The following is a 12,761-nucleotide window of genomic DNA, read 5'->3' on the forward strand; positions in this document are numbered from 1 at the left end:
GGGAGGAGAGGAGGGGAGGGGAGGGGAGGGGAGGAGAGAGGGAGGGGAGGGGAGGAGAGGGGAGGGAAGGGGAGAGGAGAGGAGAGGAGAGGGGAGGAGGAGATGAGTGGAGGGGAGGGGAGAGGAGAGGAGAGGGCATCTAGGGAGGCTAACTGGGCTTAGGGGCCCCAGAGAGAGGAGAGGAAAGAGGGATGAAGGAGGGTTAGGGGCTCAGAGAGAGGAGAGGAGAGAGGGATGGAGGAAGGTGGGGATGATGGAGTGTTAGGGGCTCAGAGATGAGTAAGCAGGTGAGTGTAGTGGTGAGATTAAGATAATTAGCACATCCAGGGCGGCTTCATGCCTCACTTTGAAATGTCTTCAGGAGCTGAAATCACAGGTGGGGGAGTGTGGGATTGGATATTCATGCTCAGGCGTGCTTGCTAATAAATTCACGTGTGTGTACACGCACTCAGACACACACAGATCAGCAGGTAGAGATATAGACACACACACACACATGCACACATACACACACTCAATCATCCAGGCAGTGCAATTTGAGGGAAATTTAGAGCAGGAAATCCAAGTCTGGGCTGCAGGAAGTGAGCGGGGCACGGGTGAGCTTGCTTGGTCAGCGGCCCGGTGGACTTAACTAACTGACCCCAAATTTGGCTGCGAGGCGCGTGGGGGAGGAAGGTGATCACTGCGCTTAAGGCGGCACGGCAGGAGTGTCCACTGTCTAGAGGCCTGTCTGGCCACAGCGAGAAAGTGATCACTCAGTCATGCTTTTAATTTCCGCTGTATGCTGTTAATCTTTTTTTTTTAACCTATTCACGTTTGTTCCATTTGGAATAAAACACGCACCATTATAATCTGCTGTGGGATTTTCTATCTGTAATGTTAGTAAATGTCACCCTCACATTATCCTGCTTGGCACAGGTTGTGTATATTTGAGCTATACACTTGATTTTTCAAGAAGTCATAAGTCATAAGTTCATTTTTCAATTGCTCTGCTTCTGGTTCTGCCAGACTGCTTGGCTTGGTATTTCTGGCCTCCCCTGACATGCCCTGTGGGCTCATGAGGGGGCACCATCTTTGGGCACGGCGGCAGGTGGGCCCTGTGATGTTGACTGACAGCTGTACTGTTTGATTTCCGTCCGTTTGACAGGCATCACCCAGGAGATGATCAATGAGACGCGGGCGTCCGTGGAGAGGAGGATGCTGGGAGACATCCAGAGTCTTCTGCGAGATGGCGAGGATGTGAACCAGCACGACTCCCAAGGAGCAACACTGGTAGGCAGAAAAGGGACAGTCGTATACACACACACACACACACACACACACACACACACACACACACACACACCATCATATTTATTAATATCAGCTGGTATGGCCCAGGCACCAGTTGGCTCAGCAGCTCTCCCAATGTGATTAAACACATTTGATAGCACAATTTCCTGCTCTGCGGGACTTGAGCTACATTAAAATGCTCCTCCAATGAGGATTTGCTGCAGTGGAAAACACAAACATTGAAAACACATTGGATTAGAGCCAGGAAACACGCATTGTAATGCTCTGCCCCCAAAATAACCGCATTAAGCTTTGAACTAAAGACTGAGCAGAGATGAAGTCATTAGAAATGTTCACTTCATGCTCCCCACCTAGACAGCTTGTTGTGGGCAAATCTCCACTCCACTCACAGATGTACAACATGGCAGAAGGAGGCCGCTTGCTGACCTTTGGTGAAGATGTAGAATCTATTCCACTGAAATACCTGACCCAGTGGCCTGTACCACAGGCTTTTAGAACAAAGCTCCAAGGCATCTTAAGCTTTAATATGTAATGTTCCTCTTCGAAAAAATTAAACATGCATATCAAATAATTTTTATGACTGGGAGTTCTTCAGAGCAGTGTTATATTACATTGCAAATACTAAATATATGTTAAAATGTTGTTAGTTTAATTGTACTTCAGTTTCATACCATTTTCCAGATTCAATATGCCCATGTAATGTACACATGCTTACTTACCTATTTTACATTTAAACCAGCACTAAGGAGTTTTTGGTTGAACCCTAGCAACCTACCTAAAATGTGTAACCCTAGCAACCTACCTAAAATGTGTGATAAAAGCTTGTCAGCATGCTAACTGGTGTCTTGGTGATGTAGTCAGCGATGCCATCCTGTGAAAACTTGTCATCCTGTTCAAATAGTCCATAGCCTTATCAGCTAATGGGACCAGCATGGGCCTGCATTTATTTGGTCTATGCTTGGCATTTCCAGGGTATCGGTTGTAGGAGATGTAAGTTCAGCGTGCTCGGTAGCATTCAAAGAAGTACTGCATGTCCATCATGAACATAAGGCTACCCACCCCCTTCAAGTCTCCAGCAGCTTTGAAATTCTACAAGGCGAATATAAGGATGACTTTATTTTCACCGTGGAGTCATGGATCTACTCTGTATATCGTGTGAATGAGACACCATGGGAGGTGGCATTCCAGAGCATGCATGCATCTCTGGATCACGGTTAGGCATTTCGGTCAAACTAAAGTGAGGACCATTATAAAAATGTGTGCACTAATGGTCGATTTTGTTCCTCACTTATTCACTTTACACTTAACGCTAACACTTTCCCACTCTGTTCTTCAGCCCAGAGATTAGTATTATCTAATTTGCTGCCCATCAGTATTTAGAATGGAGCTGGCCTGCACCATTAAAACAAAGAGGCCTTTGCGGGTTCCTTTAATCGCCAGTTGACCCCACACTGAGAAGCCTGGGCCTAAACCCATTAATGGTGTGAAGTACAATGCCACCAGTGCAAGAACGCTTCTTGTGAAAGTTTCCTCCTAATCTTAAACAGGCTGTGTGACTTGGCCCAGGCCAAGCTCTAACCCCAGCGTTGACCCCTGGGCAGGTAGAGGGGGGGGGGGCTGAGTGGATGATCCCAGCTTGACGGAGTGGTGATGGTCCCTGCCATGACTGGTGATTATCTACGGCAGCACAGCGTGACTTAGTGGCCACGCCATGTTATGAATGACTTGGGCCGGACACCAAACCATGTTTGCAGAAAATGACTAATGTGGGTGCCAGTAGACATTTTTAGGTCCAAATTGTGGGGGAAATTATTATTATTTGTACTACTGTAGTTGTGAATAATTCAATTAACACATTTTTAAATGATTATTTCCACTGATTTGTGGCATTGTGCTGGTCCTGTTGGTGGGGGGGGTCCTAAGTGAACATGTCCAGGTACGCAACACAAGCACTAGAGTGGCCAAGGCCTGTGGGTCTCTGGATTGGCTCTGGGCAGCCGTGTCCCTGTGTGTGTGTGGGTCAGCACGTCCACCTCACCTGTGCCCTCCGCTCGTTCCCCAGCTCCACATCGCGGCGGCCAATGGCTACGTCCAGGCTGCAGAGCTGCTTCTGGAAGGCGGGGCGCGGACCGACCAGCGGGACTCTGACGGTTGGCAGCCGCTTCACGCCGCGGCCTGCTGGGGCCAGGTAAGAAGACCAGACACACACGATGTGGACGGACTAACAATACCACTGAACAAGGCATGGGTACGTATGTAGCATATTATAACACGTGCTAGATTTAAGCAATAAGCCTCAAGGCCGTATGTTCCTGGGCTTTTAGAACAGGTAACACCACACTAACCCCCATTAGTTGTTCTAAAATCACTGGAACCTACAGACTGGAGTTTTACAAGTTTAACAACAGCATCAAGCCAATCCTAATCAAGAACTGGAACTGTCCGTTTAGAAACGAGACAAGAACACATTGCTGATGCAGTAGAACTGAGATTCACTGTCCTGTTCTCTCACAACACAACATGTTCATTCAGAACTGCACTCAAGTCCAGTGGCTCTACTTTTTTAACACACAAGAACATAATCCGCTCTCTCAGCACTTTCTCTCTCTACATATTTTTTCCTCACACACACACAAACCAAAATGCATGCGTTGCACTGCGTATTGCCTTCATCAGGCTGAGTAGTTACTGATTGGGGATGATTAGGAGAATGCACACAGGCGGCATTGATCAGCCTTGGCCCGCGTGCAGTGCTGGTCATGCAGACTTGAGCTGCCCTTCAACACGGCCTCTCCTTTTCATCTGCAGATGCAGGTGGCAGAGCTGCTCGTGTCTCATGGTGCCAGCCTCAATGCCAGGACCTACCTAGATGAAACGCCCATAGGTAAATTACTATCTCTGAGTCACTCTATTCCACTGGATATTGTTATTCTTGTGAATGTCATGGGGAAGTATAAGTGCATTCATTGTTTTGGTTTATTTTCTCTCTCTCTCACCCTCACTCTCACTCTCACTCACTCACTCACTCACTCACTCTCACACTCACACACACACACCCTTTCTGTCTGACCGTAGACTTGTGTGAGGACGAGGAGTTCAGGGCCGTTCTGCTGGATCTGAAGCACAAGCACGACATCATTATGAAGTCCCAGCTGAAGCACAAGACCTCCCTGTGCAGGCGAACGTCTAGTGCAGGCAGCCGTGGGTATGTACTGCCATCTGCTGGTCGGGTCTCATAATGGCATACCAGGCTCGGATAACGTAATGTGCCCCCTAGTGGTAAAGCTGAGCGACTACAGTGCTGCTTCCATAACCATGTAATACATTCAGAACATTCCTGTTTCAACCAAAACTGTGGCTTTTTTTTCTGCCAACATGATTATTAAGGATAACCTTTTTGGCAGAATGGGTCAGTTTCAAACTTAGCCCTTTTATGACCTTTGATGGCTTGAATCCAGTCCATTCTTCATTTAGCACTTATGACCTTTTTAAGTCTATAATTTCATTCTTGTTCGTGTGAGCCTCGTATTTACTGCTGGAAGACGTTTTTTTATGTGATGACTTGCAGTGTAACTGCCAAGTCATGAGTTTCTCTGGTGAATAAGCACTGCCCTCCTGTGGTGAAAAACTTGAACTGCAGCTGTAGGTCAGTTCTGGGAGTAAATGGGAATAAGCCGATACTCCATAGAGCTGCAATACTGCAGTCACTTAATCCCTAGTTATATTAGTGCACAAGTCCCATACTGTCTCATTTTCATCTTTGTGAAATAATGCACAATGTATGTATATGGGTAATCATTTGCCAAGCCTCTCCATAGTATCTCAATACGTAGGCCTAGTAAGTGTCTCTGCTGGTTGAGAGGGAACCAATGAGCAGGTCATGACAAATCTCATCCCAGAGACGGTTGATAAAGCGAGACGATTCATAAGAGGGTAAATTATGGCACGTTGTGACGTGGGGTTCGAAGCTGTCATGCCCATTTAGGAGTCTAGCGGGAGGTCCAGTGTCTATGTACTCCTATGGGAGAAATGAACATTTTCACGGAATATGACCAATCCCTTAGCCCTACATTCAGCGATGTAAATGTTGAACCCATTTTCTAGAAGCCACATGTCTCCCTAACATTCAGACATTGAAATTGTATTTTCCTTGAAACAAATAAAGACAAAAATTGCTTTGTTAAGTGATCTGTCACTGTCTCCTCAAAGTTCTGGTGCACAGCCACCTGTTCTCAGATGCTCTAATCTCAGAGATGGTTGATAAACTAACCTAACATATTTTTTGCTAGAACTAGTAGACTACCACAAAGTTGCTGAACATATGTTACTTCAGGTTTGTTTTCAACAATATATAAGTTTAACCAAAGTTCTTAGCTGCTAGCTAGCTAGCGAACATTCCCATTCACTTTCCGTTTACTGTGCTAACGTTAGCTAGCTAGCTAGCTAGCTCGATTCGAGGGCAAAATGAAATTATTCATTCCGTGTCCGAAAAGAGTGTTTCATTGGCATCACACACAAACAATGACTGTAAAATAGTATACAAAATTATATGTATATGTTATTATTGCTTATTCAGAGAAAGAGTCCGGAACTAGTGCCATTTCGTTCCATTGATGAATCGTCTTATGATTCATCTTAGTTAACTATAGAATCTTTGCTCATCCTGTATATTTCTCTGTGTGAGCAGGAAAGTGGTGAGGAGGGCCAGTCTGTCCGACAGGCACAACCTGTGCCGCAAGGAGTACGAGACGGAGGCCATTGTGTGGAGAGGAGGCCGCGAGGAGGAGGACCGAGAGAAGGAGTCCGATCAGGAACACAGCCGCTCAGTAAGTGCTGGGTTGAAAAGACTTTTGGCACTGGACTGTACCATTGTATATGTGTGGGGATGCAATATTCAGTGTGAAAGCAAATCATGAAATTCCTCTGTGCACAATATGAGAGAAACTTTCAAGGACTCTTCCCATGGTGCACCACGAGTCTTGCTGAATCTGTTTTCTTCTCCCCAGGCCAAGGGCAGGCCTCAGAGGGTCCTGAAGGACGGGGTCAAGCAGAACGGCTGCATCTCCACCACCACCTCCACGCCAGCCCACCCTCCGTCCAACGGCGAGCCTCCGACCGGCCCGGACCCACCCCAGCCCGCAGCCGCGTCAGTGCCGTCGTCGTCGTCCTCGCCCGCCGAGGAGCCCTGGCCCTCACGGGAGCGCGCCCAGACGCTGTCCGAGCTCAAGAAGCAGCGGGCAGCCGCCAAGCTCCTCAACCACCCACTGCTCAACGGCCATCTTGGCAACGGCTCGGCCGGCTCGCTGGACAGCTCGCTCTGCGGCGGCGGCAGTGGCGGTGGCAGCGGCAGCCCCAAGGACTCCCGCATGCCCCTGGTGTCGTCCAACGGCAGCGCCGTCTACTTCACGCCGGCCAGTGGTGACCCGCCGCTCCTCAAGTTCAAGCAGCCCGTCGAGGAGGAGCAGATCAAAGGCAACAGCTGCTGCTGCATCTCGTAAGGTGTGGGAGGCCTTGTGAGTGTGTTTGTGTGTGTGTGTGGGTCACACTACAAGTGGAAAAGAACGGAGTGAAGCAGCAGCAGCAGTGCACTGTGCAGAGAGTCGGTCAGTCGGACAGACGCCAGAGAGGAGGAAAGCCATGCTGGAGCTGGAGACCCCCACTGTCCTCTAGTTCCACCATCCTGTGGGTTCTCAGTGTTGAGGCACACCCCCAGTAGGAACATGGACAAGCCTTCCGGAGTATGGAGAAGAGCAGAATGTAGGAAGGAAGGAGGGAATGAAAGGGTTGGGGAAGAGGAGATCCTGAACTGAAGTGAAAGGGTTGGGGAAGAGGAGATCCTGAACTGAAGTGAAGTGAGACACTCTGATGCTCACTGGCCTCACGGGGACGCAAGGCCGGCCACACGTGGAGCCTCACCCAGCCCTTTCCCTGGAGCGAGTCAGGTCACGTGAAGGAGACTTTTGCACATCCTACCAGAAGGGAAGGTCTTGTCCTTTTGTGGTCCATCCCCGTGCATATCGTTATTGTGTTTGCCAACTTTGAAACCATATTACATATGGTTGTTTATCCAGTGGCATATTCTACATATCGCAAGACAAGTTGCAAGAGGGATGTTATTCCACAAAGCAGGACTTCTGAACAGTGGGCAGGACAGTGGTCAATGGGGTTGAGATCACTGTCAGATGGGTCTTACTCAGTGTAGGTATCTTCTACTTATCCTGCTTTGTGGAACAACATCAGTTTGGACACAGTCAGACCAGGAGACCCTGACTGCAGATATTGCCCTCACAAGTGCTTCTGTCTGCCCAGGAACTAAAGGGACGTAACCATAGTAACCATACAACCACTGTTTCTGTCACGTGTGCGCCTGTCAAAGAACACAAGTAAACACACAAACTAGCCAGTGTTTGTCAACATCAGTGTTTTCTTGTTTTCTCCTACGTGTCATTTCAAAGCCAGTGAAGTGGTTTAAAACTGATGGCATGTTTAACCATGCATTGGTAGACCAAGCAACAAAGCCCATTTGACATGACTGATATTAATTCTGCTGTTGCCACATTTTAATTTATGCAGGAGATGTCTTACGAAGCATTTTTTGTACAGTCAGATGATGTTATTTATATTTAAATGTTGTGTATAGAGGCTACTGTACTATAGAAAATCCCATTTGGTATATTTATTGTCTTGATCTGTCTGTGGAGAATTCTAATTTTTGTAAGCGTATGAATGCAATAGAAGAATGGAGAATGAGCTCGTCCCATATTTCAAGGCCTCCCTGAAGGAACTGTTACCGCTTTTGGCTATTGTAATTTGAAAGAAAAAAAGGTTGATTTCATATTCCACAGTCTGTAAGGTCTAGACAGAGAGAAAGCTAGAGAGCTGTATTGAGGTTGTTTACAGGATTGTCAGGACCATGCACTTTATAAACACTGGCTCTCTGATCTGTGACCAACAGGAATCGGCTGTGTGTGTGTGTGTTCCTGCATATCTGTTTTGAGCTTATCTGCTGTGCCAGACTGACTGAGGCAAGCGGATCCGCCAAGTGGAGCAACTGTAGTTTTTTTTAACATTCAACCAAAACGACTTCCATATTGTCATGTTTTCAATGGTCTCATGAAGTATGTATGAAAGCAAGACTCGCCTAACCTCTATATCACTCCGAAATGATTTGTCTGGGTATATGCCCACTGAGTAGAAACATGGCCAACACACACACACACGTGCACCCACCCACACACACACAGTGTCTGGGTATGCCCACTGAGGAAAATGCCACCCTTTACCATGTACAGCAGTAGCCAAGTAGCAAACAGCAATACTGTGTCAGTGTTTTTTCCCCCCTCACAGTGTGGAGGAAGGGAGGGGTTCACGTTTTTAGCGATGACTGACTAGTGACTACCCACTGTTTCACTCCCTTCTCTCCTCTCTGGGTGCCAAAGAGTCTTCCTGAGGAATGCAGACGGGGGATGGGGGGGGGCAGACGGGGGATGGGGGAATGCAGACGGGGGATGGGGGGGGCAGTTGGGTGATGTAGCGGGGGGGCTTGCTGTCCACTCAGACTCCCTTTGCTCCAACTGACATCTCTGCCCTCTTCATCCTGTGTCACCCCACCCCCCCCCCACCCCACCCCACCCCACCCCACCCCACCCCACCCCACCCCACCCACTCCCCCACCCCACCCACTCCTCCCCCACCCCACCCCCCACCCCCCCCCCCCCCCACCCCACCCCACCCCCCCCCCCCCCCCCCCCCCCCCCCCCCCCCCCCCCCCCCACCCCACCCCACCCCCCCCACCCCCCCCCCCCCCCCCCCCCACCCCTCCTCCCACCCCACCCCACCCCAACCCACCCACTCCTCCTCTACTCAAGTCCCTGTGGATAGTGTCAAAACATGTAAAAGTTGTGTAAATATATTTGTTTGTGTTTTCATGTGTTTATGCTCTGACTCTGCAGTGACATGCAGTAGTTGTGTCAGTGTTATTGTACGGGTGGTAAGAAAACCTTCCTCTATTGTCTGCGGGAAAACCTGCTCTCTGACTTGTGACACAGTGACCTCATGTATGGTCACTGAGGCGTGGGGATGCACCGCTCTGAGAAGAGGGTGCCAAGAGGCTGTTGCATGTGTCCATGTGTAGCCAACAAAATTAATGAAGACAGGCTTTAAAATGGTGGTCACGTTATTCCCCAATGACTAGCTTTGAAGCTGAAGTCCAACCTTATTTTCCTGTCCATACCGTAGCAGAAGAGTATTTATTGTAGTCTAATATTGTTCAGACCAGTGAATTCCACAAGACACAGGACTCAAAACAAGACAGACAAACTTGCAGAGGGGTGTGTGTCAGGGCTTGTGAGACACAAAAGCATTTCTTCCACTTTAAAGTCACTAAGACAACTTTTCACTGTCTTAAAGAGAGTCGTGTGTGTGTGTGTGTGTGTGTGTGTGTGTGAATACTGAAAGAGAAGGAAAAAACTAATGTTTGTGTCCAATCATGGATCAGAGGTCACTGTTAAGGGAAAAATACTATTAAAACTACTGATTTTGTAATTACTGGAAAATACTGATCGTTGTATTAACATATTTTGAATAAATTGTATATTTTCCTCAATTTTTTATCTGCCAGTTCGTTCCTTATTCTGCACTTCGCACATAGTCCAGCGAACATCATTTGAAGTCCCGTATTCCACATGCAATCCAAGCTATTGCCACTTTCAGTCCTGATGATATTCTACACCGCAAAAGGTTAGTTCTCACTTTATTTGTATGAATGAGGAACAGCCTACAATTTGCCATCAACAAGATCAAAGGTACGTAACAGAGCTCGGCAGTGATTTGAAGTCAGACTACTTCAGTTATAAAACAATAAAGCTGTAAAGGTGTATTACCGTGGAGAGGATGACCGCACTTGTCAATCTGATTTTCCAGTTTGGCAGCCTTCTGCTTGAAAGTGACTCAGCAAAAAATGTAGGTGACCGCAATGGAATGATGTTTACCTGCACTCTTGCACGCTCTGATTCATACTGATATTGCATGAAATAATTTGGTAATGCATAACCCTACGCTTAGAGCCTGGGAACCAAACTAATCCGAGCCCTCACTGCATTTGGTCTGGCAATTGAGAATAGTTACACACCTTTACTGTACCTGATTGCTCTTGAGTTGTTTGTTTCATCTTGCAGAAATAATATGCCGATGTTGTCATGTTGGAGTGTGGATTCAAAGTTAGGGTTCAAATAAGGCCTCATTCATAACCTGGCTGATGTTTAAGCTGCATTAAAGGTCGTATCAGCGATTTCAGGCCCAAAAAAGGCCCAAACATAAATGATCACATTCATCTAATCTGTTCCCAACGATCCGCTAGCTGCCTGCCCCATAAGCAGGCCGTCGAAAAAACTGTGTCTCTGTAGGCAGCCTAGGCTCCGAGATCTGTACACAAAAACAATTACTACCAACAAGTGTTGCCAACCACTCAAAGGCAAAATAAAGTGTTCCAACCAATAACCGACGAGATGCACGTTTAGGAGAGATTCAATTGCACGGGAGGGTGTAGCGAGCTAGCTCTCTGTTCTGTTTGAACATCAACAGAAGTGATGTTACCCCGCCATTGCTGATTGCCTTTAAGGCCTTCTGTTGACCGACTAATTTGTATCTATTTAAAACCATACAGGTCAGTGCTCCTGTTCCATCGTTGTACAATGCGTCGCTAATGAAGAGCCTCCATGCTACGTGCTCCCAGCCCACGTCGCACACTACAGATCAGTTTGTTCGCTCCATTCCTGCACACCTCCATGGCAGCCATGTCTCTGAGGAGATGAAGGGGCCTCTGCTGAGCAGCTGTCACAGTGGCAGCTCTTCTTGGCGGACACTGTGTGTTCCATTCACTGCCCTCTTTCAGAGTAGACACACATACACACACACACAATTGATGCGGCCTTGAGGTCAATAAGGTCACCCACTTAACAGTCCACACACTTTCGGTGTCATTCTTGGCCATAACTGGGACAGAGGTCTGGTGAAGATCGTGTGACCTTCAGTGGTGAGTGACTGTGCTATGTGGTTTCACATTGGAGAAGTGATGTTTGCAAAACTGGTTCTATGACTGGTCTGTTTACTTCTTTCTTTGGTTGTCTGTGCACATGATGCCATGGTGGTGAACCTCTCACAGCTGAACAGCTGAACAAGAGCATCTCAATCACATGACGGAGCAAATATGTCCCTTATAAATGAAGGCCTTAACAGGGCTTTGAATGCAAGTTGGCAGTGAAGCAGTAAACACTGGCTCACATACAAACACACTGACAATGGCCCGCTGAATCACATGATGATTGAACAGCATTAACCCCCATCTTTATGGTGCTGCCCCACTCATTGTGCCTTTGCTAGCCTCTATCCTTAGGCTCTGTTGAGTGCATTCAGCCTGGGCCAGCTGGCAGAGACCCCAGCTCTGGTGCTCTTCACTTGGGGAGGATGTGGCTCCGGGCCAGGGCAACCCCTTACCGAGCCCAGCCACAGCTCCCTGAATGAGTGCTCAGGCATTGGGTCAGTGGCCCCATTCGGTTTCCCAGAGATGAGCCCTGATTGGGGGGTCTTAACTTCTCCTCGTTTCTCTTCACACACCCCAGGTTAGCTGGCAAAACAGGACATGCTTAACCAGCTTTCCTCCTCTTATATTTCCTTGTGTGTTCACAACGTCCAGCAGTTCCCCAGAACATACTTCTCCCTGCCCCAGTGCCCAAGGCGATTAGATTTGACGAGTCCCTCCCCCCCTTCTTCTTTGGTTGTTTGCTAATTGGTTTAGTGTGGTAACAAAGATTACTCTTTTTCATGAGCTACACCATCAGTCCAGATCTGGTTAGAATTAATTTCTGAAATCCTTCATGACTGGATAAAGGACTTAGCCTGCTCCCTTAATCATGTTTGCCCTTTTTTTTTAAAAAAAAAAGAAAGAAATTGCAGCGTATCTGCTACTAATAGCATCTGATAGCAAAGGGAAATAAAAATGATCAGCATGCAATGTAAGCCAGGTGTGTGTGTGTGTGTGTGTGTGTGAGAGAGAGACAGAGAGAGACAGAGAGTTTGTCATAAGCAATAATCCTGAAAATGATGACAGCTGATGAGGGCAGGGGCAGCCATTGCAGCATGGCTGTGCTGCTGTCCCAAATCCCGCACAGCGGGGGTGACCGATGGGGGGAGGCCAGCGGGCTGTAGGATCTCTGCTCCTCAGACTGCCACGCCTGCTGGGGACTTTGCACTGACCTGCCGTGCGTGGGAGAAAGAGAAGAGACGACGCCAGTGACAGCCGTGGAGAAATCTGGCAGGTAGCGGAGAAAACTGCCCAATCCTCTTATCGCCAGCATGCAGAAGCACAACACCTGCCATGCTAACGACTGCTCTTCTGACACCATATGGATTTCAAAGCTGCTTAGACATAAACAAAGCAAGTCTGTCCTGGTTTGCATCCTACTGTATGA

General features: G+C 47.9%; 1 protein-coding gene across 1 annotated transcript in view; it reads left to right on the forward strand.

The window, feature by feature from the left end:
• ppp1r16b (protein phosphatase 1, regulatory subunit 16B) overlaps positions 1-6,945 on the forward strand; it is a 60,770-nt gene extending 53,825 nt beyond the window's left edge. The window contains exons 6-11 of the mRNA XM_048255948.1: positions 1,148-1,272; positions 3,356-3,481; positions 4,102-4,177; positions 4,369-4,498; positions 5,981-6,119; positions 6,300-6,945. Coding sequence (XP_048111905.1) covers positions 1,148-1,272; positions 3,356-3,481; positions 4,102-4,177; positions 4,369-4,498; positions 5,981-6,119; positions 6,300-6,791 — 1,088 coding nt within the window. The 3' untranslated portion in view covers positions 6,792-6,945. The remainder of the gene's footprint in view (positions 1-1,147; positions 1,273-3,355; positions 3,482-4,101; positions 4,178-4,368; positions 4,499-5,980; positions 6,120-6,299) is intronic.
• The last annotated feature ends 5,816 nt before the right edge of the window (positions 6,946-12,761 follow it).

The sequence above is a fragment of the Alosa alosa genome, chromosome 10, assembly GCF_017589495.1.
Source record: "Alosa alosa isolate M-15738 ecotype Scorff River chromosome 10, AALO_Geno_1.1, whole genome shotgun sequence".
NCBI lineage: Eukaryota > Metazoa > Chordata > Actinopteri > Clupeiformes > Clupeidae > Alosa > Alosa alosa.